At 36.1% G+C, this 27,119-nt stretch overlaps 2 protein-coding genes across 7 annotated transcripts in view; one reads left to right on the top strand and one right to left on the bottom strand.

Moving 5' to 3' along the window:
• ACOT9 (acyl-CoA thioesterase 9) overlaps positions 1–4,814 on the top strand; it is a 29,984-nt gene extending 25,170 nt beyond the window's left edge. For all 5 annotated transcript variants that reach the window (XM_074300921.1, XM_074300924.1, XM_074300925.1 and 2 more), the window contains 5 exons: positions 1,792–1,882; positions 2,071–2,156; positions 2,281–2,368; positions 2,600–2,750; positions 3,778–4,814. In XM_074300921.1, the coding sequence (XP_074157022.1) occupies positions 1,792–1,882; positions 2,071–2,156; positions 2,281–2,368; positions 2,600–2,750; positions 3,778–3,860 (499 nt within the window). In that variant the 3' untranslated portion in view covers positions 3,861–4,814. The remainder of the gene's footprint in view (positions 1–1,791; positions 1,883–2,070; positions 2,157–2,280; positions 2,369–2,599; positions 2,751–3,777) is intronic.
• Positions 4,815–13,155: 8,341 nt separating this feature from the next.
• Positions 13,156–26,684, bottom strand: PRDX4 (peroxiredoxin 4). 2 transcript variants are annotated; one of them, XM_074300928.1, is made up of 8 exons: positions 26,112–26,498; positions 22,828–22,945; positions 20,289–20,405; positions 19,292–19,414; positions 16,329–16,459; positions 15,224–15,258; positions 14,151–14,197; positions 13,156–13,270 (listed from the first exon to the last, which is right to left on the bottom strand). In XM_074300928.1, exons 1-8 carry the CDS (start codon positions 26,362–26,364, stop codon positions 13,267–13,269), a joined length of 828 nt encoding a protein of 275 aa, XP_074157029.1. In that variant the 5' UTR covers positions 26,365–26,498; the 3' UTR covers positions 13,156–13,266. The 2 variants fall into 2 exon arrangements, with proteins under 2 accessions (XP_074157029.1, XP_074157027.1); XM_074300926.1 differs by lacking the exon at positions 14,151–14,197 and having other exon boundaries at positions 26,112–26,684.
• Positions 26,685–27,119: the final 435 nt, after the last annotated feature.

The following is a 27,119-nucleotide window of genomic DNA, read 5'->3' on the forward strand; positions in this document are numbered from 1 at the left end:
AACAAATATAATAAAAATGATAATACTACCTAAATCAATCTACTTATTTAATGCTATATCAATCAAACTCCCTAGAAATTATTTTACATATCTACAAAAATAATAACAAAATTCGTCTGGAAGAACAAAAGCTCAAGACTTTCAAGGGAATTAATGAAAAAAAATGCTAATGAAGGTGGCCTAGCTGTACCAGATCTAAAACTATATTATAAAGCAGCATCCATCAAAATCATTTGGTACTGACTAAGAAATAGAGTAGTCAGTCAATGGAGTAGGTAAGGTTCATAGGACAAAATAGTCAATGAATATGGTAATCTATTGTTTGACAAACCCAAAGGCCCCAGCTTTTGGAATAAGAACTCGCTATTTGACAAAAATTGCTGGGAAAATTGGAAACTAGTATGGCAGAAACTAGGCATTGACCCACATCTAACATCATATTCCAAGATAAGGTCATAATGGGTTCATTATTTAGACATAAAGAATGACATTATAAACAAATTAGAAGAACATAGGCTAGTTTACTTCTTAGATCCGTGGAGGAGAATCGTTATTGATCACAAAATAGATAATTTTGATTATATTAGGTTAAAAAGTTTTTGTACAAACAAAACTAATGCCGACAAGATTAGAAGGGAAGCAATAAACTAGGAAAACATTTTTACATTCAAAGGTTCTGATAAAGTCCTCATTTCCAAAATATATAGAGAATTGACTATAATTTTTAGAATTCAAGTCATTCTCCAGTTGTTAAATGGTCAAAAGATTTGAACAGACAATTTTCAGATGAAGAAATTGAAACCATTTCTCGTCATACGAAAAGATGCTCTAAATCACTATCAATCAGAGAAATGCAAATTAAGACAACTCTGAGATACCACTACACACCTTTCAGATTGGCTAAGATATCAAGGAAAGATAATGATGAATGTTGGAGGGGATGTGGGAAAACTGGGATACTAATACATTGTTGGTGGAACTGTGAACGGATCCAGCCATTCTGAAGAGCAATTTGGAACTATGCCCAAAGAGTTTTCAAATATGCATACCCTTTGATCCAGCAGTATTTCTATTGGGATTATATCCCAAAGAAATCTTAAAGGAGGGAAAGGGACCCACATGTGCAAAAATGTTTGTGGTAGCCCTTTTCGTAGTGGCAAGAAACTGGAAATTGAATGGATGCCTATCAATTGGAGAATGGCTGAATAAGTTATGATACGTGAATGTTATAGAATATTATTCTATAAGAAACGATCAGCAGGATAATTTCAGTGGTATCTGAAGAGACTTAAATGAACTGATGCTAAGTGAAATGAGCATGACCAGGAGATCATTGTAAATGGCAACAACAAAATTATATGATGATGGACATGGCTCTCTTCAACAATAAGATGATTTAGACAAGTTCCAATGATCTTGTGATGAAGAGAGCCATCTACACCCAGAGAGAGGACTGTGTGAACTGAGTGTGGTTCACAACATCGCATTTTCACTCTTTTTGTTATTGTTTGCTTGCATCTTATTTTCTTTCTCATTTTTTTCTAGTTTGATTTTTCTTGTGCAGCAAGACGATTGTTTAAATATACATACATTGGATTTAACATTCTGCTATCATGTTTAACAAATATTGGACTACTTGCCATTTAGGGGAAGGGGTGGAAGAAGTGGGGGGAATCGGAGAACAAGGTTTTGCAAGGATTAATGTTGAAGAATTATCTATGCATAAAAAAAAGAAACAGAAAAAATAAAATTCTCATATTGAAATAATTGAACTGATCTTAATTTGCACAGGAGTATAAGTTTTCAAAGTCGAATTTTACCTCCTGATTCAGTGTGGATGGAAGATACAAAATTGAAGAGCCTACATATATGCCATCCTGAGGTAGTGTAATTTTATGCTTGTATATTAGAAAGAAAATAGTCAATAAATAGAATGCCTATTGATGAGTGATTCACATGTATCTGTGAATTCTGAGAATCTTCTTTTAGGCTCAATTCCTTCCCCTTAGTATAGTTTGTTCTTTCTTTCATTTGTGTTGTTACATATAAATTTGTGTTTTTTAAACACAGGAACGGAACATTTTCAATAGAATCTTTGGAGGTTTCCTTATGAGAAAAGCATTTGAACTTGGTTGGGCTACTGCTTGTAATTTTGCGTAAGTTGTGATGTATATATTGATAGTACTTCTAAATATTTGAGTGGGGTCTGAATGTGTTTTTCCCTTAAATAAAGAAAGGTTACCAAATCATTGAAACATAATTCTTTTTTTCCATCAATAGTGGTACCAGACCTTTTCTAGTTGCTGTAGATGATATTATGTTTCAGAGCCCTGTTGAAATTGGATCACTACTATTCCTTTCTTCCCAGGTAGGTGTGAAATGAGAAATTAAATAATATTTTCTATCTATACCTATATATTTAGAAATAGTAAAAATAATTTGAGGAGGGAGAAATTGCTAATGGAATGGGAAAGGAAGGACAAAAAAACCCTATTTCTTTATCTTAGGGTTTTTTCCCTCTTATAACTGCCTTTTTTTCCCCCATTCTTAGTAATGTGGTTGTCTAAGTTATTCTTTCTTTTTAAAAATACTCTCTTAGGTTTGTTTTACTGAAAAGAACCACATTCAAGTTAGAGTGCACAGCGAAGTATCTTTTCCTGGTACTAAAGAACACAAGACTACCAATGTCTTCCATTTCACATTTTTTGTTGAAAAAGATGTGCCATTGGTGATTCCCAAAACTTATGGAGGTAAGCAACAATGGTGGTGTTTTTAAGGATGGGGAAAGCATTGTCAGAATTTTATGTCCTTGTTATATTTATTTTCAATAGTATTTTATTTTCCAAATACATGTCAAGATAATTTTCAACATCCATTTTTGCAAGACATTGTGTTCCAGGTTTTTCTTTCTCCCTCCCCAAGACAGCAAACAGTCTGACATAGGTTAAAACTTATTATGTTTAAACACACACACAACACAACTATTCACACAGAGTCCTTCACTCACATAGCTCTCTATGTTCTGATTCCTAGACATATTATTTGGAGAATAAATTCTTAGGATCCCTGATTCTCAGCTCCCAAAATGTAAACCAATTGCATTAGCATGTGCCCTTTTCTGTCATTGTTTTTCAATTTTGTTTTTATGTCATCTTTGTTTTCCTTTCCCTCCACATTTCCCAGTAAGTCTTTTTTTCTAACACAGAAGACAGTAAAATAAAAGTAGTTATCTGAAATCAATGAATAAGCAAATCTAGTGTTAGATATAGTTTTTCACTTTTTTATGCATAGTTTCTCAGTTCTGCAACCAAGGGAGGGAGAAATATTGCTTACAGCTTTTGAATAGTCTTTGCAGTCTGTGAGGACCCATGGGAGACACTTACTCTTACTATTAGTTAATTGGTGGTAGCAACCAGGGACTGCTCCACAGTCAGTACCTCCAGCCTGAGAGCTGAAGAATGGGAATCTTCTCATACTACTTTTTAGAGTCTCCTAATCTTCTATCTAGCAAATGATCAAGGAGCTTACATTGGAACAGGGGAATAGAACAAGTTTATCTTCCCCTTCATTTTTTAACCTATGAGCTGGATGACAGATCGGAGCTAAGGGATATTCTGAGTGGTCTTCCATCTAGCAAGTGATTGTCAGAGAAGCCTCTTAGAAGATTTTGGTGGTATGTCACTGTCATTTGCTCACTTGTTTGCCATTATCTGCTCGTGTCCTGATTTGCTGAGATGTAAGTTTCTCAAGTAACAATCTTTTTTTTTTTTGTTTCAGATTCCATGTTATATTTAGATGGTCAGCGACATTTCATGTCCACAATGCATCAAAAAACCGTTGGAAAAAGTGTTATCCAGTGACACCCTAAAAAATGCAACCTTTTGGAAACTAAGGATGAGAGAGCATTTAAGGAGGGTAGGAATAGAGTTGTTTGACTAAAAAAGCATTCTTGTCTTCCTGGAGAAGGATCACCTGTAAGAACTGCCAGAAAAGAGGTTTTTGATTTAAAAAAAAAAAAAAAAAAAACAAACTCTTCTTAATCTAAATTATGTTCATAACCTAATTTAGTACTATATTGCTTCTGTTTTCTTCTCTGCCAAAGCAGAAAAAGATGATTTTTCTAAATACTTAACACATTATTTTGCTGCACATGTATTACATATCAACATTAAAAATTCAGTCTGATCATTTTGCCATTTTTTAAAACTTTGTTGCCATTGTCCCTGTTTTTTAATCTAGAATTCTGTTGGTGTTTTGTTCTTTTTTGTTGTTGTTCTTTTGTTCTTCTCACCCCAGGCAGCTTGGCACAGTACTGGAATACCTTGAGCACAAATCCTGGCTCTGACATTTAGCAACTGTATCACTCTGGACTAGTCACTTAATCTCTCTGTGGCTCAGTTTCCTTATCTGTAACATGGGGGTAATAACAGCGCCTGCCTCAGGGTTGTTGTTAGAATCAAATGATATATTTAAAGGACTTTGCAAATCTTTAAAATGCTATGTAAATGTTAATTTTTATTATTATCTTCCCCTTAGTTTTCTAACATATAAGATGAGTGGGAGAATGTTCTAAGTGGTAGCTTCTTGTTAGTATTCTTGAATGTTGTAGGAAATTGAAAGATAGACTCTTTCGCCCTACTTCCACTTTTTGTAACTCTTAGCTCCCTACAAGGCTCTGTTCAGTTGTCATCTTCAAGAAGCCTTTCTGGATTTTGCCAATTATTATTTCCATGCTCATATTAAACACTGTATTTATTTTGTATATATTTTATCATTTTGTTTTCTTATTAAGATATAAACTCTTTGAGGACAGAGACTGTCTCACTTTTGCCTCTTTTATTCCTAGTACATGGGACTTAATAAGTATTTGTTAATTATTGGAGCAAGAACAGATTTTAGATGTAACTGGAATATGGAAGATTTGGGACTAGAATCGAGTGTCTCCCAATTCAGCCTCTGGGTTCTTTCTACCAATCTCCACTACCTTGCTGTTAAATTTGACTTGTCTGTCCTGCTGTTTAAGTGAGCTGCCCAGATTCAAATGACCAATATATATATATATCTCCTTTCAATTCAGAGGATATAGGTTCAAATACTGTCTTTGATACTGTTGATATGTTCAGCCTTGGGCAAACCACTTTGCTTCCAAGAATTTTCTCCCTCCCAACCCAGCCTTCTAGGCACATAGTGGGCATTTTCATAACTTGGATTAAATGAATGAATGCAAAAAGCTTTTTAAAACATGTATAGTGAGTCTGATCATAATAAATCCTAAGGAGAGTGTGGGGATGGTAAATAAGAAATAAAACTGGAAAGGTATCCCTTCAAACCAAATTACAGAATTCTATCTAAGGCTGTTTCTAGTCTTTGCTCTGCCACCTTCAGCCCCCAGCATCTTCCCTTTCTTGGCTCTCGAACCCTCCAATCTGCTCTATATTCTTTTTCACAATTTATCATTCACAATGAATTTCCCAGACTTTTCCTCCCTCTTTCCATTTTTCTGAAATTCAGAAATCAATTTATACTTTTCTTTACCCCCAAAGGAGTAATTGCATTGCTTTGCTTACTGACTCTGTTCTGGGTATTCTAACTACAACTTGCCTTGGTCAAATAACTATTTCTCCTCTTAGGGATATTAGCCATTCAATTATTCCTGTCTTAGTTTAGATTTTGAGGCTTACACAAGTTTCTTCTCTAACTTAAATTAGTTTGATCAGAATTCCCAAGTCTCTATGCTCTTGTACAAATTGTTCTCCATTTGATAACTCTGCAACAATTTTGTAATTTTTAGTATAATTGATGGGGGTGAACCCTGAAACTGTCTCCCTTGACTTTAGGAGGGAAGTCATAGGGGTGAGCTCTGAAACTCTCTGACAGAGACTCATCCTTCAGGGCAGTTAAGTGGTTTCATTAAGATTAGCCCAAGACCACTCCCAGTAGCTTGAACTCCCAGTTATTGAATGGCTTGAAACTTCCAAGAACTTTCTTTTCAACTGGATATCTAGGGCTGGGGACAGTGACAATATTGAAGGAATCTTATTCAATGGAAGCCCTACCCCCACACTGCCAATAAAAAGACAACTCTGAACCCCAAATCTTTGCAGAAGTCTGAAGCAGGATTTGTGCTTTGCCAAGGAACCTCTCTCCTTGGCACAGGTGCCTGCCAAGACTCTTGCCTGCTTTGAAGAGACCCTTTTCTCAGTGTTAACCTTTATTTCCTTAACAGGACCTCTTGCCACTAAGAAGGCTGTCTTCTTAGCAAAGCTGGCTTCTCAGCCAATAATAAACCTCCCTTTTGCCATTCAGACTTTTCGGATTCGTGAATTCTTTCATGTTGGACCTTTGCCCCAAGGGGATTCCCACCCCAATTCTTACAACTCTCTGCACTGCCATTAACCACATCATAATGGAATTCATATCACAATTTGTTTAGTTATTTTTTGATAGAACAAATGCTTAATTTCTAATTTTTGGCTATCACTAAAAGAACTGCTACAAATATCTTTTACACATATGGGTCTTTCTCTTTCCTTGATTTTTTTGGGTATAGACTTAGTAGTAATCTAGCTGGGTTAAAGGGTATGTACAATTTAGTAACTCTTGAAACACAGAGCTATTTGCAAAAAGCATTAGTTCCTGACACATAATCTATGCTATATTAATGTTTATTCTGTGCCCATTCTCATAGTTTCAAACTGCTTTCTAGAATGGCAGGACCAATTTACAATTCTATGAAGAATACACAAATGTGCCTCTTTCTCCCCAAACCCTTCACACCTGATTTTTTTCCTTTCAAAAACAGCTTTGATAGGTGTTTTGGGGAGTGGTGATGGTGGTGATGGAGGGGAAATAATAACACTAGGAAGAGAAGGTGGAAAATGAAGTGGATGAAAAGAGTAGTCACTAAGATAGATTGAGATGATCTTGATTTGAAGGTTCTTGGAACTAAATGTCGTCTGAATGAAAGCAATTGAGCATACAGATAATATTCCCTGTATTCTTACAGGTTTCTGGCCATGAAGCCAGGCAACCCAGTTGTCTGTAGTAGTTCTCAGAGGTATTCCTAGTCAGCTACAGAATCCCTGTTGCTACAGCAAATTTAGAGTTCTAGTCTTTGCTCTCTCTAGCTGTGTGACAAGACCCCCACCTCTCTGGGCCTTTGTTTTCCCCACTGGCTTTATTGAATCCTCAGCTGTCATCTCGAAATTGGATCTCAGATTTTTGAAAGTCCTGGTGTCCCAAAAGAAGCTTGAAGCAGCCTTAAGACTTGGGACACCCTGCATATGAATTTTAGTAAGACATTGCCAGATGTTTTTCATGAAATACTTGTAGACAAGATGGAAAGATGTTTAATAGATAATAGTTCAGGTTCTGTGATTGAAATTGGGTGGCTTGAGCTCTGCTTCCCTTTTCTTGCTCCTGCTACTTTCTTATAGAACAAAGTACACAAAGGCCAATAAATTGACTTCTGTGTATGTCGTAGCAATAGATCCTGGCAAATCTACAAACTTTGTTAGTCACTGAAAAATGAAGTGGCCTCTGGGTGATACTAAGTGTGCTTTGGGGATTGCTGGAATCCAAGGAATGGCTATATCTATTACTGTAACTGAGTAGGGACTAAATATATTCCTTCTCCTTCAATTCCTAATTATAAGGTATCCATCCTTGACATGAAAAGACATTTTTTTCAGTGGTTCATCTCTGGTGATATATGTATATATTTTGTACATTCTGCACATACCTTTGTAATGAACACATTTTCTTTCCCATTAGAATATAAACTTTGTGAAGAAAGACTTTCACGATTATCTTCAAGCCCCATTGGTTATCATAGTGACAGGCACTTTTGTAGAAATTTATGAAATATATTCATAAGCCTCCTATTTTTAAAATTTAAGTTCAAGACAGTTTTATAGGTAATAATAATTGTATTTAAGATCAGAGGATCATGTTTAAAGCTTGAAGTTTACACTTAATTCAATCCACTTATTTTGCAGATGAAAAAAATTGGGGTTTAGGGAATTTAAATAATTTGTCTTCTAGATAGGCAAGGTAAAAAGATACTTGAATTCAAATCTGACCTTGGATTCTTACCAGTTGTGTTATGCTAAGCAAGTCACTCAATCTGAGGTAATTTCCTCATCTTTCAAATGAGGATAACAGTTAGTTCCTTCCTTCTTCCCTCCCTTCCTTCTTTTCTTCCCTCCCTTCCTCCTTTTCTTCCTTCCATCCTTCCCCTTTCTCTGTCCACATAGGGAATCTTACCTTTACCTACACATGCTCTCAAACGTTTTTCTTTTTCTTTTGGACCACTCCCAATATAACTTGGGTTTTACTGGCTAGATTTCTTTAAGGACTATGCCTTAAACCCAAAACACCCTGATTCTCGTTGACTGGCCACTAAGAGATCCCAGGCCAAACAAGCCCCATTGGTCATCTTTTGGGTCCTGAATTGACTCAGATGAATGTAAAAAGTAATCATTTCTGCTTTGGCCAAAAACCCTAAGAGTATTCCCCTCCCTGATTTAGAGTTTTGTTTTGTTTTGTTTTGACTTGTTGAGTTTCTTTGCCTCAATTGCCACCAAGTCTGAATGGGTGTGGCCTTAGTCAAACGGAGACCTGTTGAAGACCTTAGCTTAAAAAGGCCAAGGTCTCCCACTGCCTCCAGGGGCATCTGGAGATGCCTGATGGTCCTGATCTATATCTGGCCATGAGAAAGAAAAAACAAAAAAACACCCCCCCCCAAAAAAAAGTCAAACTAGTAATGCTTTATTCTGCATTCAGACTCCACGCTTTTTTCTCCAGATGTGGATATCATTTTCCATCATGAGTCTTTTGGAATTATCTTTGATCTGTGTTTTGGTTAAAAGAACCAAGTCTTATCATAGTTGATTATCACACAGTGTTGTTGAAGAGGGGCCCCTGAAACTCTAAAAATCCTTGAAGGAGAAAATCTTCAAGGGATCCTGCCCGAAGGACAAACAGTTTCATTCTGTTATCTAGAAAGAAACTCATTGAATTATATCCCATGAGTTCCCTTCAGCTTGTAGCTAAAACTCCTATTATAAAAGAGCCAATCTAAAATCCTCTTTGCAGAAGTCCCAAACATGCCAGCTATGCCATGCTTGCTATGCCAAGGAGCCTCTATCCCCTGGAATATTATTTTCCAGTGCCACCTTCTCTTTACCCTCACCTATTTCCCTAACCAGACTTTATGTCTAGGTTTTTGGGTCTGTAAATTCTTTTACAGAGGATCTCTGCACCGTCAGAAGGGAATCCCCCAAACTCCCTACCCTTGTGCTGAATCCCAAGGGGGTTCAGGGGAGCCAAACCTCTCCATTTGGTTCCCTGAACCCCAAACCTGCCACTAGACCTTATCATTTAATTCCCTGACAACCAGAAACCCTAATCTCATTTTGGTTCCCTAAATCTAGACCTCATCATTGCTATTATCATACCTAATGTACTACTCCTGGTTCTGCTCACTTCAATCTGTATCAGTTCATAGAAGTCTTTAAAAAAAATTTTTTTTAATGACTAATATGGAAATATGTTTAAAATTATTGTGCATGTAAAACCTATATCAGATTTCTTGGTATCTTAGAAAGGAGGGAAGAAAGGGAAAAAAATTTGGAATTCAAAATCCTACAAAAATAAATGTTGAAAAGTATCTTTACATGTAACTGGAAAAATAAAATGCTATTGAATCCCCCCCCCTCGACACACACACAAAATGTATTAGATTATGTGTGTACATTCATTTTTTAGTTTTCCATGTGAGTCATATTGGGAAAGAAAAATCCAAAAAGGAAAAACCACAAGAAAGAGGGAAAAAAGGTAAAAATAGTATGCTTTAATTTGCATTTAATCTCTATAGTTATTTCTCTGGATGTGGATGGCATTTTCTATCCAAACTTTATTGGAATTGTCTTGGATCACTGAATTGCTGAGAGGAGCTAAGTATATCATAGCTGATCATCGCACAATCTTCTTGTTGCTGAGTATACTGTTTTCTCACTTCACTCAGCATCATGTTCATGTCTTTCTTGTTTTTTCTGGAATCAGCCAGCTCGTCATTTCTTATAGAACAATAATAAATATTCCATTGTTATAGAATATAGAATATTCCATTACAATTTCACATTATCACAACTTAGTCTTTCTCCAGTTGATGGGCATTCACTCATTTTCCAGTTCTTTGCCATCACAAAAAAGCTGCTACACATTTTTGCACATGTGGATTATTTTCATTTTTATTTTATTTTTTTATGATCTCTGAGTTACAGACCCAGTAGTGATACTGCTGGATCAAAGCATATGCCTAGTTTGATAGCCCTTTGGGCATAGTTCCAAGTTGCTCTCCATAACAGTTGGATTGGTTCACAACTCTACCAAAATGCATTAGTGTCCCAGTTTTCCCCATTCCCTCCAACATTTATCTTTTTCTGTCATCCTGGCCAGAGAGGTGTAAAGTGATGCCTCAGTGGTCTTAATTAGCATTTCTCTAATCAAAAATGATTCAAAACATTTTAATATGGCTATAGATAGCTTTAATTTCTTCACCTGAATATTGCCTGTTCATATCCTTTGACCACTTATCAACTGGGAAATGGTTTGTATTTTTATAAATTTGACTTAGTTCTCTTATTTCAGAAATGAGGCTTTTGTTTTTGAGCTTTCCGCTTTCCTTCTAATCTTAGTTTTCATTAGTTTTGTTCAAAACCTTTTTAATTTAGTCAATTATCCGTTTTGTATTTTATAATGTTCTTTATCTGCTGTTGGGCATAAAATCTTCACAAATCTGACAGGCAAGCTATTCCTTGCTCTTCTAATTTGCTGATATTTTTTGTCTAAATCTTATACCCATTTTGTCCTTGGTTTTGGTATATGATGTGAGATGGTCACTTACTTGTTTCTGCCATATTATTTTCCAATTTTCCCAGCAGTTTTTGTAAAATACTAAGTTCTTATCCCAGAAGCTGGCATTTTAGGGTTTATCAAAAAGATTACTATAATCATTGACTATTGTGTCCTTTGTAACTAATCTATTCCACTGATCCACCAGTCTATTTCTTAGCCAGTACCAAATAGTTTTGATGACAGCCACTTTACAGTTTTAGCTGTGGTAGGGCTAGGCCACTTCTCTTGGCATTTTCTTCCTATAAATTTTCTTGATCATCTTGACCTTTTGTTCTTCCAGATTTTTTCTAGCTCTATCAAATAATTTTTTGGTAGTTTGGATATTGGCACTGTAAGTAAATTTAGATATTGTCATTTTTATATTAGCTGGGCCTACCTATAAGCAATTGATATTTTTCCAATTGTTTAGCTCAGTGGTGTTTGTAAATTTATTCATCCTGTGTTTGTCTTGGTATGTAAACTCCCAAATTCATTCATATTATCTATAGTTATGTTAGATGAAATTTCTCTTTATCTCTTGTTGCTGGGCTTTATTAATAATACGAAGAAATACTGATGGATTTATGTGGCCTTTTTTTTTAAAACATCCTGTAACTTTGCTTGTTATTTCCAGTAGGTTTTTACCTACTGGATACCTTTATCTGCAAAGAGTTTTATTTTCTCGTTGCCTATTTTAATTCCTTCAACTTCTTTTTCTTACTGCTAAAGCTAACATTTCTAGTACAATACTGAGTAATAATAATGGGCTTCCTACCCATTCTTAGTGGGTAAATTTCTAGTTTATGTCCATCATCTATAATGCTTGCTGAAGGTTTCAGCTAAGATACTAATCATTTTATATAAAATTCCACTTATTCCTATACTTTCTAGTATTTTAAATAGGATTGAGACTATCCCAAGATTCTTGTGGTGATATAACCCAGCCTAGGTGCTTCTGATGTGCTAGGGATTCCTGGACTAGCAGTTTGCTTTCCAGAGACCTCACAGCTGGCCTGCTGTCCTGTTAGCCTCCTAAGCTAGGACCAAGAGGTCAGGATAGCTGGTCTATGCTATGGCCAAGAGCCTTTTTCTGGCTTGCTCAGACACTGTCTGCACTAGACTGTGCCCCCCTTTTATATACAGACCTTCCTTGAAGTCCTAAATTATCTTAAGCTAAAAAACTGTTTTATTTTTTCTGTAGGTTCTATCACTCCAAAATCCCTTTAGAGGTTTGATTTAACAGTTTCCAAGAGAAACTGGGGAAGAGGTTATGCAATTTCCTGACTTTTCTCTACCATGTTTACTCCATTTCCACCTTTCCAAATCTTACTACAGTTCACCTATCACAGGATCTGGCTACTGACTTCCTCATACACCATTCCATCTCCTTCATGTTCCTTTGCACTGACTATCCTCCAATCCTGGGATGAATTTCTTCCTCATCTCCGCCATCTGAAATCCCTTCAAGAGCCAATTTGCATATGAAGTCTTTCCTCATTTCTTTGGTTCAGCCACTAATGCATTTGACCTCCCAAAACATATTTCTATATACAATTATATATATTTTCATTAGAATGTAAGTTCTTTGATGGCAGAAACTGTTAATGGTCTTATCTTTGTGTTCCTGCCACTTGGCACAGTGCCTAAATATAATGCTTTAATACATATTTATTGGTTTAATGATATTAAAAGTATGAAGAAATGTTTTCAGCTAGTAAAAGGGAACTCAAAGAACACAATTTAAATAATTTGTGACTCAGAGTAGATATATGAACTGCAAGAACTAACGGGTATAAAATATATTAAATGATGATGGATGAGTAGATATTTAAGGGCTTTTATGTACATCAGTAAATTTCTGAGGTGTATATGACACAATGGAGAATTATACTGCTCACCTGAATAGTCCATTTGCATATGCTAAATAGTCTATAAGAATTCCTGTCACACAATTGTACCACATTTTCACAACTTCACATTATCATGCCTTTGATGACAAGAATTTTCTTTTTTACGTGCAATATGTTTGCTGCCTCTTCTCAGAAGGGTCTGAAAACTTGACTGCTTGTCCCTTTCCTATTCCCAAGGAGACAAAGAATTCTCAATAGGTTTTCTTTTTTTATTGTGAGTCCTCCAAGATAATTCATCAAGGAATAATACCATGGGTTATGGGAAGCAGTGTTCCTGGTGCTGTAACATCATGCCCCCTTCTGTTTCCTCCAATTAAGGTACATTCCAATCACTACAAACACAAAGTAGTATCAAAACCACTAAAATTTTATTTGTAATCTTGGAACTTGACATGACCTGAGCAAACATTTTAATTTTGTTTATCAAAATACTTCAATTTTCCAGCTGGATCTGGAATTATCTGTGTAAGAAAGAAGAAAGTAATTTATTCAGAAGGCTCATTATCATATTCAAAGTACACACATTCTCCCTTTATCAAAGTGGACCATTCAATACAACTCTATGTAAAGCAATGTTTATGTAATGTGAATTTTCCTGCATGTGGGGGAAAGGAGGAAACCAGGCAGAAAGAGGCCCTGAGCCAAAGGGGGAGAGAGTAAGAAATGGATCCAGCACACTGTTTAAAGATACGTGGGTTCTGGGGAGAGAGAAATGAGAAGAGAAAGAGAAATGAGCAGAGGACATGGCTACAAATGAGAGGATGAACACATAGGAACCAGATATGTGGACACCAGACAGATACATGGGCAAAAGCAGAGAAGAGCAAAGGTCTCGAGGAGAGGGGTGGCCCTCTCTCTGCACAGCCTTCACTGGCAAGGTTCTTGTTTGGTTTTTGGGGGTGAGGTGATGTGGGAGGCTCGGTGGAAGGGCAAGAGTGGGGAGAGAGGAAACAGTCCAGTTCACATAGGTGGGTTTTTTTTTTTAATGTGAATTTACATCAGGAGAGAATTGTTTGCAAACTTATATTCACAGTTGAAAATCACTTAACTGAATAGCTGCCCTTGCTCATTCCTATGACTTAAAACTGTTATTTTTCTCATAGATGATCAAAGGATCATAGGCCTAGAATGGGGAAGGACCTGGGAAGGACCCCAAGTGTTATATAACTGATGAAGGCACTTGCCTGCCAGGGCCAGAAATACTATTAATACATGGGCACATTTAGCACAAATGAGTAAGTCCTGTTTCTTCATATTTATTCATTTGAAATGCTCCATTAACAGATTTAGATTTTATTTAGTAGATTAACATCTGTATACAAATTCCCTCAATATACTTACAACTCTTCTTTTGGCCACCAGGCTTTCATAGCTTCTTCAGGTTTGATCTAATTAAATCAAGCACATTGATAGAGCATGTCTACAGATGTTAATTTATTTTAAAAGTAATTTCCTCCCAGACAAAATTTTTGGTTAAGTGATCTCAATTTTAATGGGAAAATTAGAGTTCTTCTAATTTATAATTTTTGCGGGATAAAAAGGGTCAGTGATTCTCAAAATCTAACTGTTGCCAAACTAAAAAATTTAATACTTAGGGAGAATACCCTGGATGCAGTTGCTGTCTATAAATAAATACTTGCTGAAATATATTTTTTAAAAAAGTATTAAGTGCATTGATATTTTAGTAACTAGAAACAAGTTTGTGATACAACGCTACACTTTGCAATAGCAGTTTGACAAGTTGCATGCAAAGCAAACAATTTATATAACAAATAAACTCTTCCTTAATACTAATTTTTTTTAAGGAGTCTTTTGCCTTTGTTAGTGTGTAAAATACAGGTAACTCATCCAAAAGTTAATCAAATCCAAGTCATTGTCATATATCTTAAAGCATACACTAAAATACTTTTTTTGTATTTCATTTGGAATTTTTATTAATTTCATGTAGCTTTGTACTATTTAAAGAGGAACTTGGTATAACGGAAACCAGCTTCCTATGGTTCTGTGTATATTGCAAAGAATTGTATAAATGTGAATTTTTAACCAGTGATATTATCTGGGTATCAGGAGACTGGATTTGTAGTCCCATATCCATTAACTAACTGTGCCATCTTAGTAAATTGATATTTTCCATAATAAACAAGCATGAGTTCTACTCTATAGGGAAATTATATTGGATGTAAACAGATTCTAAGATATTGTAAATTTTAAGATAAGTCAAATTTTGACAATATCTTAGAAGTCTGCATATTCCAGCTCCAATTACTTTCCTAAAGGGCTAAGAAGTTTTGCCTTCTGACACTGGGGCTCATTAATGAAGATGGTACTACCATGAGAAATCACATTTAAGCTTATCTGATTTTTGCCTTCCATCTACTTTGCTTCCAGTCTCAAGTCAAATTAGTTAAACTTACCGTTTCACTACCAGGTTTCCAACCAGCAGGGCAAACTAATGGGAAGGAAAAACAAATAATCAAACATTAACTTTTTTTTTTTAATTATCTTTGTTGTTTTTTTTTAATTACTGGAACCAAATGCTACTGCTATACAATTACAGAATTGTAATTTGGGGCTGAGCATTCTATTTTTTATGTGAGATTGTTTTCCCTAAGAAAAAAATTTCAGATGCTTTGAATAAGCTAGCAGAAAACTAGCCTAAGCTCACAAATGTCAATTTATGTTTAGTTAAAAATTTACAATGAAAAAAATGGACCGAATTAACGTCTCAAATATTAGTTAGAAAATTTGTTCAAGTAAAATCATTAGACAGTTGAGCTTAGATATTTACACAGAATTCTTACCAAAATGCAAGCCACATAAAAGTTAGCACTTTGTACCCAATGGCCTGGTTCATTACTCCAGCAAAAGGAATATTTGAAAAACAAAAAGAAACTTCCTCTTTGACCCACACACTGAATTGAATGTTTAAAGAAATTATGATCTGTACTAGAAGCTGAACAACCTGAAATTTTCATTTAGTTTGGTCACCATTAAAACTCCCTAGAGCAAAGGAACTTAATGATAGGTTTCCACTAATTGTCACAACAAGGAGACTCAAGGAAATTACTATATTTTTGAAAACAAGAACAATGGGTAAATACAAATGAGTGCTCATTAAAACAGTAAGAATCTGGCATGCTTTTAAATTACAGAAATCTAAACTGGAAAAAAAATAGTGTCACAAATTTATGGCTACATTCAGTAATTCTTGAGTGAGCAACCCAATTTCAAATTGTGTGCAATTTAAGTAATTTGATTCTGTTTTTATTTTTTCCCTTGATTTGGAAGGTAAGATTGTATTAGTAACAATCTGTGAAATGAATTTTATAAACAAATTAAACTCCTCAAATAATAAGTGAATTAGTTCTCAATTTGAACTACAGCTTAATCAGAAGACTGAAATGACCACATCTAAATTTATTTCTGTACAAGAAAGGAAGCTGTGTTGCTATTTTTTAGACTAATAAGATAAAAAGCCTGTGATAGCTGCTAACTCTAAAACAGAAAAGAAAAGGTCACCTTCTCCATGTTTGTCAGTATACTGGAATGCTTGGACCAAACGTAGTGTTTCATCAACTGATCTACCAACAGGAAGATCATTCATTGTAATCTGTCGTAGAATTCCTTTATCATCAATAATGAAAAGACCTCTGAAAATTGAAGAATAATTAAAAGAAATAAATTTCTTTTTCAGTTAAGGCAAATATCTCTACTCTCTAATATCCACAACAGATGACTCAAGAGACAGAATCTAAAACAATCTCCTGGGACTTTTCTTCTTTAATTGTGCACAAACAAACATCCTACATTTTTAAGTCTCTCTGCTAAGGAATTAATCAACAAGTTTGTTTTTCATTGGTTATGTGATATACACTGCAAGTATAAGGACAAAAATCAAACATTTCCTGCCCTTAAGGAACTTACCTCTACAAGAAAGGGCAATGAAGTTACATAAATATAGACAAGATAAATATATCCTGGGAGAGCAAAAGTGAAAAAAGTATCACCCAATAATTTTTTATTACCCATTTTATTTAATTTTATCACTAAGAATCTCAAAGCAATATTTAGTCTGGAGAAACTTAAGATAAGATAATCCCGAAGTACTCTCTCCTCTCAATCTCTGACAGAAGTGGTTCTTCTGTCTTTCTATTTCTTTAGCAATTTTCCTTATCTACTGGGTCTCTCCCTACCCCATTCAAACAAATCTTCCCTACCACCCCAGGTTCTGTAAGATAAAAGTGTCATTTCTCTCTCTCTTTCTCAGCCAAACTTTTAGAAAACATGTCTATTCGTTGTCCCTAACTTCCTCTCCTCACTTACTAATAAACCCTTTGCAATCTCACTTCTAACTTCCTTTCTTAATTGAAACTGCTTTCTCTAATGTTAACAATAATCTTATGAGAAGATCTTTTCTCAGTCTTCATCTAATGTGACCTCTCTAGAGCACCAGACAATGATGACTACCCTTCTCCTCTTCCTGGATATTCTATCCTTTCTAGAATTTTATGATAGCATTTTCTCTTGGTTCTCTCTCTCTCTCCCTGTTTGACTAGGCTTTCTCTGCCATGTCTTTTGCTGGTTCATCAATGATAACACTGTCTAACTATCCCAAAGACTTTTGTCCTGGGCAACCTTTCTCTCTTCACACTTTCAGTGGCTTCATCAACTTGCATATATTTAGTTATTATTTCTATGCAAATCAATTGTTAATCAATATACCATTTATTAAGCACTTATGTTATGCTTTCTGATAGGGACACATGCATAAAAATAAAATATAAATGATATATTTATTTATATTATGAGTAGAAGAAAGTTGAGGGAAAGAGATTCAATTTGAGCTGAATCTTGAAGGGAATCAGAGATATCAAGAGGAAGCACAGTCAATATAAAAGCTTGGAGACTACAATGGAACCATTTACCATGTGAAATTAAGAATTTTATTAATCTTCCTGGATTAATATTTTTCTTTCTAGTAACTTCATTTACTAATTAGTTTTTATTAGTTCACTACTAACAATTTACTCCTCGTTTTGATTCTTCAAGAATGTATAATTTATCAGTAAAGGTATTCCCTCCAATGAAGCAGAATTTCAACTCCTCTGTAACTTAGAAGTGTGTTTAGGAATTGATGTGCTAAATAAAATATTCAATACCATACTCCTGACTTGGCTAGGATAATCCTTAGACACCCAGTCCACAGTGAGATTGCAGTCTTTCCTGCAGAAGTTTGCCTCTCCTGTGATAGTTTTGGAAAACCTAGGGTCATGCACACACCAAGATGAGCCATTGGGATAGGAATAAAGATGCATCATTGTTTTAACAGCAGCAGCTAAAATTTATATAGCACTTCAAGGTTTATAACTATCACTCTCACTTTATGCTTACAACCCCAAGAAATAAATGCAACTCTTATTCCCATTCTAAAAATGAGGAAACAGACTGGCTATATGGCTTATGAAATTAGCCCCTATTAAAGTTGGGAGTTTCCATTCCTTTAGTGTTCTTTCATTTTGTGTCTATAATACGATATTATACTCATTTGGATAGATCATATTAATAAGGAAAGGTTATATGATACATATATGGTATGATATAGTAAAGACTGTACTCTAAATAACAATCTACAATACTTATGAGGCAGGAGAAATAAAATAAAATCCTTAATTTTTATTGGAAAAATAATTCACACATGTTATTTAAATGTTATAGTGTTATCTTCCTACACATGGAAGATATCACTGGCTGCTCAGAAATCTTGTTATTGGAAATTAGAGTGACACAAAATTAACTGACAAAAGAACCTAATTTTTTTTTTTTTTAAAGAATTTAATCTTAAAACTGGCACAATCCTTCCCAGCAAAGCTAATCTAGGGGATTGACTGCTGCTACTGAGATGCATAGTTCAAAAATATTTTCTACCTACAAATCCAAAGTAAATTCTTTGAAGATTATTACCCTGGGGTTGCTAGGTGGTACAGTGGATAAGAGCACTGGCTTGGGAGTCAGGAGGACCTGGGTTCAAATTCAGCTTCGAACACTTGATACTAATTGTGTGACTCTGGATAAGTCACTATTCTCCCTCTGCCCCCCCCCCTTTATTCATTTAATGATGTTTTAACCAATTTTTTGGGAAATTATTTACTTAACATTAACATCATAGGCCTAGTGAAAACTGTTTAATGAAATCCCTTAAATTTTCATCCATGTCAATGAGGAGTTGGCTTTCAATGCATTACTTCAGCATGCCATATATGTATATTATATATGCACATACAAATAATATATTGAAATGGCTTATTTCTTCATCTATCTACATAGAGAGAGACACATATAATCACATTCATCTAACATTCCTAAAGCATTTACAACAGCCTTAAAGATGTAAATAATTTTTTAAACAAACTTTGTTATCCATTAAACCAAATAAAATTCAATTTAAGAAAAGCAGAGTAGGAAATAAATTTGGAAGGAAGTACCTAAGAGTATGACCTGAGTCCTCCAGATAAACTCCATAATCTTTTGAAATTTGGTGGGTCAAATCTGAAAGAAGTGGAATCTTCATTGGCCCAAGACCTCCTTGTTTCCGAGGGGTATTAATCCTTTAAAAAAAAAAAATCAAGTGTATATTTCTTATAGATTATGATTCTCATTGGCTAAAAACAGTTAAACACTATGGTGTTTCTATTAATCACCTCTATTCAGAGGTGAAAAGGATTTGGAGGTCCAGCCCTTCATTTTAGCAATAAGTAATTCATTTTAGTGATTTGCCAAATTCAAAAAAGGAAGAGCTGGGATTTGAACTCAAGTTCAGCATTTTCAACTGGACCATGATGCCTCCCTAAAAAAGTTTGCCAATAAAACAACAAATTTCAAAGCTATTTTTTCTCTCAGCTCAAGGTCACAAATCAAATACAGGCACAATTTTAAAAATCCAGCATTTTCCCCCATCAACATCATGTTTTCCTTCTTTAAAAGTATAGTTTAATTGAACAATTATCTTTTTCTCTCCTCCCCACCTCTACTGGAAAAAAAAAAAGTATATATAATAAATATACAATTAAACAAAACAAGCAAAACTTGTGTTACACTTCTATGAATGCTTTTTGTCCCTTCTTCTTTGCTAAGCTTTCTCCTTTGGAAATAGTTCTCTTATCATTGAATTTACCCTCTCCTTTTGGAGAGGCTTGATCCACCCCCACATTGGCCACATCCAAAAACATATATTTTTATCTTTTCATAAATTTTGCATTTAATCCACTTTTGCCATTTAAAAAGTAAATAAGTCTTCTTAGGCATTCATATTTTAATTTGATTAGATCAGTAGTTCATTACCCACTTTATAAATCAATTACTGAATATTCTGATATAAAACCTTAAGTACATTTTTATTGCCATAAAGGAATCCAATCTATAAATTAATAGCTACTTCTTTTTTAAAAAAAAGTAAAAAACATGTAAAGGTAAATCACATACCATGCTAAATGGGTAAACTGTGAATCAACAGAGCATGCAACCACCTCTGTATTTATTGCTTTGAATTCTTCAATTCTATCACCAAAAGCGATAATTTCAGTAGGACATACAAAAGTGCTGAAAGATAGAAAAAAAAAAAAAAAAAAGAAAAAGCAATTCAGTTTTCTCAGAAATTATTCATATTTGTTTAGTATCAAAACAATTTCCATTTTCTCCAGAACATTCTCTAGACTCTAAGAGGCTTAATATACACTTAATATCAGTTTTAGATATGAAATTACCACACACAGTAATCAATTTAGAAGATATTTTTGATGATTCCAGAAACTTTTATATACCAGAACTTATTAGAGATGACCGACACTTTCTTCAAGAATCCTAGAACTCATTTCAATATCCTACAAAAGCCACTTCCTCCTTCATTTCTCTGTGATCCAGTGATGACACTGACTTCCTTACTGTTCTTTGAACAAGACACTTCATGTCCTGACTGGGCATTCCACCAGCTGTTTCCCCAAGCATGCAAGGCTCTCCTCCTTCAACTCTGCCTTTTGGCTTTCCACCTTCTACAGAAAGACTTTCCTAATCCTCCTTAATGATAATTCTTCTCTGCGGATTATTTCTTGTATCTTGTATATAGCTTGGTTATTTGCAAACCATCTCCAGCAGTAGATTATGAGCTCCATGAGAGGAGGAACTCTCTAACTTTTCGTGTCCCCAGTGATTTGAACAGTGCTTAAAACTTAATATTTGACTACTGCAAGGAACTTATCCAGCTTTTAGGTAATTAAAGAGTTTTTACAACCCTTTGTCTTCTCCAAAAGCTATTTCTCTCCTCACTGGGAGAAACACTGGTTATATTGAGGAGTGAATTGTTTCCTTTACTCAATTTAAATTTTCCAATATTTTGGTTTCTCAGCCAGATTTCCCCAAATGACTTAGGGCAGATAAATAAAAATAGTAGCAGAAAAAAGGCCAGGCATTTCATCACTTTGTTGAAAGGCACAAAACATAGCTTTTGGGACAAAACCTCAGGACTCTTTCCAGGGAACATGCCCAGGATAGGAAAACTGACATGTTTTGTACTTGTAGAATAATAACTACTTGTTTCCTATTGAGTTTTTAAAAAACAAATCAGAATTGCAAACACCTTTTCAGTTGCCTTAGACTACTTTTAAAAATTTTATTTTATCAATCCAAGGTGGTTTTTTTGTCCTTATAGTGAAAGCAACTGAGCCTTCTTACTATAACAAATTCTAAATGTTCATTCTTATTTTATCCATAAATTAGCTTTAATAGGAGAACCTGATTGCTAAATTTTCAGGGCGAGATTTACCCCTCAAAAATTGACAACTGGTACAAATCTGGGCTTGATTTATTGCTTTGCTACTTTAAAGTGCTAATAATGCAGATTGTATTTTTAAAAATGTGTAATACCAGGAGAACTTGTTTGCTAAACATTTACTAGCACACCCCTATTTTGTGCATTCATATATAGGCATTTTTCAGTTTGAGTTTTTACTAGATTGTCATATTACACACTGCAGTTGTTCAAATGTTACTTTAATTAGAAATTTTTTCTTACAGATCTGTTCAGCTAAACAGCTTAATAAAGTTGATTTGGTAGAATTCATGGAGTGTAATGCCAAATCTTCCCAATTTGGAGGAATCTAAGGAGGAACCAATAGAAATGGGCTTATGTAGTCTCCCAGTAAGCTTAAACTATACTGAAGGAATTTCAAGTGAATTCAAATGAAACGATAAAATTAATTTGTTGCAGATATGCCAGGAAGCATTTTTCTATTTCCTTTTTTGGCATCATAAATAAGTCAATAAATTGTAATTTTGCCAATATGGGTACTCCCTCTATGGATTTTGATTAAAAAAAAATCCCTCACTGTGGCTTAGATGGTCTTTCAAATTGCAGGGCTTAAAGCACATCATTCTGAAGCTTATATGGTGATGATTCTATCAGAAGTTAGCTCAGCTAACATCTGACAACATGCAATCCATCACTAAGTCTGAACTCAAACCTTCTTTTGCTTATGCTCCTCTGGCATGAACTTCAAGAAACCAGAGTCAGCTCCATGCCATGAGGAAGCACTTTAAAAGAGCTTTTATGGAATATTAGAAATTGTATTCAAATAGGAAACCCGGGGTTATTTTTGCATACTCTTATTTTCATGCAGTTTGAAAATGTCATACTTGGCCATTTTCTTGGCGAAAACTAAAGCTCAGGTAAAGTCACTAAATTAAGTGACATGCTTATGGTTACATGACTTGTCACAACTGGGATTCAAAATCTCCCTCCTGACTCTAAGTCCAATTTCTCTTTCCTCTAAGGCATTTTAATAACTGTGAATAAAAATGCTGTAGTTAGAGTAAATGTAGGATATTGGAATTACTGTGTTTGAGTTTGCATAGTTCCAAAAGCTGAATGTTGAGAAAAATTTCTGGTTAACTGACATGAGAGTTCTGCTTTATTGGATACTAAGTAACTGAAGTTTTGATGTATAATACTTTGGAGAGTCTTACTTACAAGTCAAGTGGATAGAAGAAGAAAACCAAATATTTTCCTCGATAATCACTTAGTTTGAGCTCCTTAAATTCTCCATTTATCACAGCTGTTCCTTCCCAATAAGGTGCTGACTTTGAAACTTAAAAAAAAAAAAAAAAAAAAAAAAAACAGAAAGAGAGAGAGAGAGAAATTGCACACATTGTTAATCTGAAAGGTTATGTCACAGAGACTTGCTGGAGAAATTGCCTGAGGTTGCTTCCTAGAAAATCGTCTTTCATACTAATGAATACTTTTGACACAAAACAAGGCCCACAGAGTTACAGAAGACTGAATGACAAGTTTCATATGCTTGTTTTTTGGAAGAGGGCTCCTAGGTCCATGAGAGATTTCCAGAATTTAGTTATCATTACTACTTGATGCCATTTGTCAGAATCTTAAAACTTCACTAAAATAGATAATGAATAAATTAGATAGCTGTTTGGCTTCTGAAGGCTCATAAGACAATGATGTTTCCCTGAAATTTCTGGAAAGCAGAGATTATGTTTTCAGTACAGAACCCCCCAAATTTTTTTATTATAGCTTTTTACTTACAAGAAATATGCATGGGTAATTTTTCAGTATTTGACAATTGCAAAACCTTTTGTTCCAATTTTCCCCTCCTTCCCCATCCCCCCCCAGATGGCATTGAGCAATACATGTTAAATATGTTAAAGTATAAGTTAAATACAATATACGTATACATGTCCAAACAGTTATTTTGCTGTACAAAAAGAATTGGACTTTGAAACAGCAGCACCCAAAATATGGCAGGTATTCAGCAAATATTGATAAACAAGATGCTTTAAGTAGAAAGGACCCAGTTTTTTCTACTTTCCAAAGCTAGTACCCATTTATAAATTTTTCTAAAGTATAATAAATCTTTGCAGTTTCAACAATGGGCAAAGACACTCACAAATAGCAGATTTGAATTGAATTTTATGTTTTGTGCTAAGAAAGTATTAAAAGGATTATTATAATGATCAAATTATCAAAATAAGGAGTCAGTAGGGATCAAAATATGGGGATGCTCATAAGTGATTAATGAAAATTACCTAGGTGATTAAAGAAAAAAGAAAAAAAATTGTTAACTTTTATTCAGCAAGTTTTGATTTTTGCAAAGTCAGGTTTGCCTGTATCATTACTTGAATATATATGTACTTGGAAAAACTATGTAGACATTCAGAGGCAAGTTATATATATGAACTGAACTCCAGCTAGGGCTCTTGGAAGTGTCAATTTGTTAAGTGCCTATATAGAAATGAAGCAAATACATAAAAGTAAAATGTGCTTTCAGGCAAAGAGGAAACTTTGGTTTTCATGAGAAGTCATGGATAGGTATAATTTGTTTAGTAAATGCCTAGATGCCACAAACATTTTAAGGTACCTTACTAGGCTAAAGAAAATCAGTAAAATTTGGAAATTACAATTGTTCAGAAGTGACAGTAATTTTTTTCAAAATAAAAGCCATAAATATATAGATTCACTTTCCCTGTGGAATAATGACAAGGGATCTGATATAGCAAGATTTATAAATGTCTTCTTAAAAGTATGTGTATGTCTACATTATTTCAAAGATCTTTTAAATACTTATGTGGGAAGTCCCTTCAATGCAGCCAGCATTCCCTCAATAATATATATTATTATTTTTTTTATTTTTCTGAGGCTGGGGTTAAGTGACTTGCCCAGGGTCACACAGCTAGGAAGTGTTAAGTGTCTGAGACCACATTTGAACTTGGGTCCTCCTGAATTCAGGGCTGGTGTTCTGTCCACTGCGCCACCTAGCTGCCCCAATATATATTATATTTGAAATTTATTGTAATTGAAAAATACCACTTAGCAAAATTGGTGATGAATTTCCCTGAACTTAGAAAAATTACCAGGCTTAACTCTTGAGAAATCAAGGGTCCTCTCCATGCCATGCCATTCCATCAAAGTATGATTATATTGGAAGCATGCAAATATACAGAATTATGCTTGAAAATAAAAAAGTTTTAGAAAGCAAAATGATAATATCAGCTTAAATGTTTGGACTTGTTTCAGTTCAGATTTGTCTCTGAGTACATTTATACCTGCAATATGGGCCACTTAGTGATTGTGATCATGACAACTCACATTTAGACTGATTTTTTAAGATTTGCAAAGTATCTTAAGCAATTGTTTCCACTTACAAAGAGTATGATTTTTCTAAACTAAAAGGGTGTCTCCAGATACAGTTCTGGTGGATTTAATTGGTGGATTAAAAATGGTGGATTTTTAATCAATCCACAAACATTTGCTTGCCTTCAGAACTGTGCTGGTCGAACAAATAAATTACATATTTACCTTTGATGTTAAACTAATTTGACCAAAAATACTAAAAATGATAGTCTTTCCTCCAAGTGTTAGTCTTTAATCTCTTAACAGGGGCACACAATCTAGTTCTCACGACTTGAACGTAGTATCACTGACGTGTCCTTTTTAAAGTAGGCTAGAAAGGCAAATAATCAAACTGGCTGGGAACAAAGGTTTATGAACCTAAATTTAATGCAATTTACCCATTCCACTTCCTCTTCCACTGGTCCCTTAAGAGTACTATATTAGTTTTGGGAAACACACACACAAAAAATGTAAGAAACATTAAAGTTATTGGTCTGGAAAGGAATCATTTTATTGCCCTTAGATAACAGGACAATACATTTGAAGCAGAAAGAGAACCTAGAAGCTATAATCCAATCACCCTAATTACTGTTACTACTACCACTACTAACTACTACTACCACCACTTCTACCACTATTACTACTACTACCACATCATCACTACCACTATCACAAATTTAGAACTAGATGGGAATTTAATGGGAAACCCCTTTATCTTGCAGGTGGGGAAACTGAGGCCCAGTGGCAAAGCAATTTGCCCAAAGTCACCCAAACACGAAGTGGCACAGATCGGATTAGCCCGTGGCTTTAAATGTCCGCTAGCGCGCGCTTTCCTTTTGTCCCAGAACACAACGGCACGTGCAAAACTTATTCCAAAGCCGGGATGGGGCACAGATTTATAACTCCACACAAGCTAACGGGCCCTGGGGACAATCGGGTCGCGGGGCCGGCGGTGGCTTATTAAGCAGACGCTTCCCGTGTCACAACATCCTTAGCGCTTCCCCTAATCCCAGTGTGGCCGGCGCAGACCGCGTTGCGGTTAGGGGTGCAGTCCCACATCCGAGGGCCCCGCCCGTGCGGGTCCAGCCCTGACCCCCCCCCCCCCGACCCCGGACTGAGGCAGCACCTACTCTTAGCCTTGCTGAGGTGCAGAGAGTGGTCCGACACCGGCACGCGGGCCGCCTCCCCCGGGTACACTTGACCTCCGGCGTAGAAGTGGCACTCGCCCTCGGGGGCCCGGGGCCGCTGCTGCTCGGCGGGCTCCTGGGTAGCCTTGCCCCGCCCGGGCGCAGCCTGCAGCAGCAGCAGCACCGCCATCAGCAGCGGCGCGGCCTCCCCCCGCCCGCGGCGGCGCAGCCCGCGGGGTCGGACCCAGTCCTCCATCGCCACGCAAGAGAAGCGGCTCTGCACGTTCGCGTCCGCCCGCCCGCTCACCCGCCACGCTGTGGGTGCGCGCGCATCCGGGCGGGCCCTTGTGGAGACAGTGCTGGGGGCTGCAAGCGCAGGACCTGCGGCCTCGGTCTGGATTGCTGCTCCCGGCCCTTAGCCCGGGAAGGGATTAAAAAAAAAGGGGGGCGGGGAGCTCTGCGCGACGTGTCAGTGCCTGGAAAGCGCGTTCTCGGGAGCCGCTTCTCACTCCTCCTTCCCCCTCTCTCATCCCTACCACACGGGCGCCTCGGGCCTGGAGCGGGAAGGTGAAAGGCTCGGTCCCGAGGCGCGCACCCTCGTTTGGTGCTTTCTAGGCGCTTAGTCGCCCATGGATACCGATGCCTTTGGCAGCTTGAGGAGCCCTGCGGTCATCAGCCTGGGAATGCGCTTGTGGCGTTCCTGGTACGGCCCAGCAGGCTCTTCAACATCCATTCATACCGTCCCAAACCAGAACAACTCTGTCTTTTCCTTAGCGTTCGCCATCCGTCTCTTTGTTTTTAGTTAGCGTAAAGCCGAAGCTCCCCGCGCTTACCCGTCCGCCCAACCAGCGGATTTTACAGAAAACCACACTCTCAGCCTAGTTAGGTACTAGCCTCGGGCTAAACGCGTCAGCACCTAGCAGGTGGCGCTGAGGCTATCTCTAATGGCATTTACAAAGTGAGATAAGGTGGTCTCGAGCTCCACGCAGATTGCTTCTGATCCTTAACGGT

Source organism: Sminthopsis crassicaudata, chromosome 3 (genome assembly GCF_048593235.1).
Source record: "Sminthopsis crassicaudata isolate SCR6 chromosome 3, ASM4859323v1, whole genome shotgun sequence".
In the NCBI taxonomy this organism is placed as follows: domain Eukaryota; kingdom Metazoa; phylum Chordata; class Mammalia; order Dasyuromorphia; family Dasyuridae; genus Sminthopsis; species Sminthopsis crassicaudata.

Bases quoted from the DNA above. Each gene is read 5' to 3' on its own strand.
- PRDX4 (XM_074300926.1), bottom strand. From the start codon at position 26,364: ATGGAGGACTGGGTCCGACCCCGCGGGCTGCGCCGCCGCGGGCGGGGG. The intron at 16,460-19,291 runs GTACTTCCTTCC...TTCAATTTTCAG, and splicing joins GACTCAGGTCATACTCTTAG to AGGTCTTTTCATTATTGATG. The intron at 15,259-16,328 runs GTGACCTTTTCT...CCTTCCCATTAG, and splicing joins TACTGACAAACATGGAGAAG to TTTGCCCTGCTGGTTGGAAA.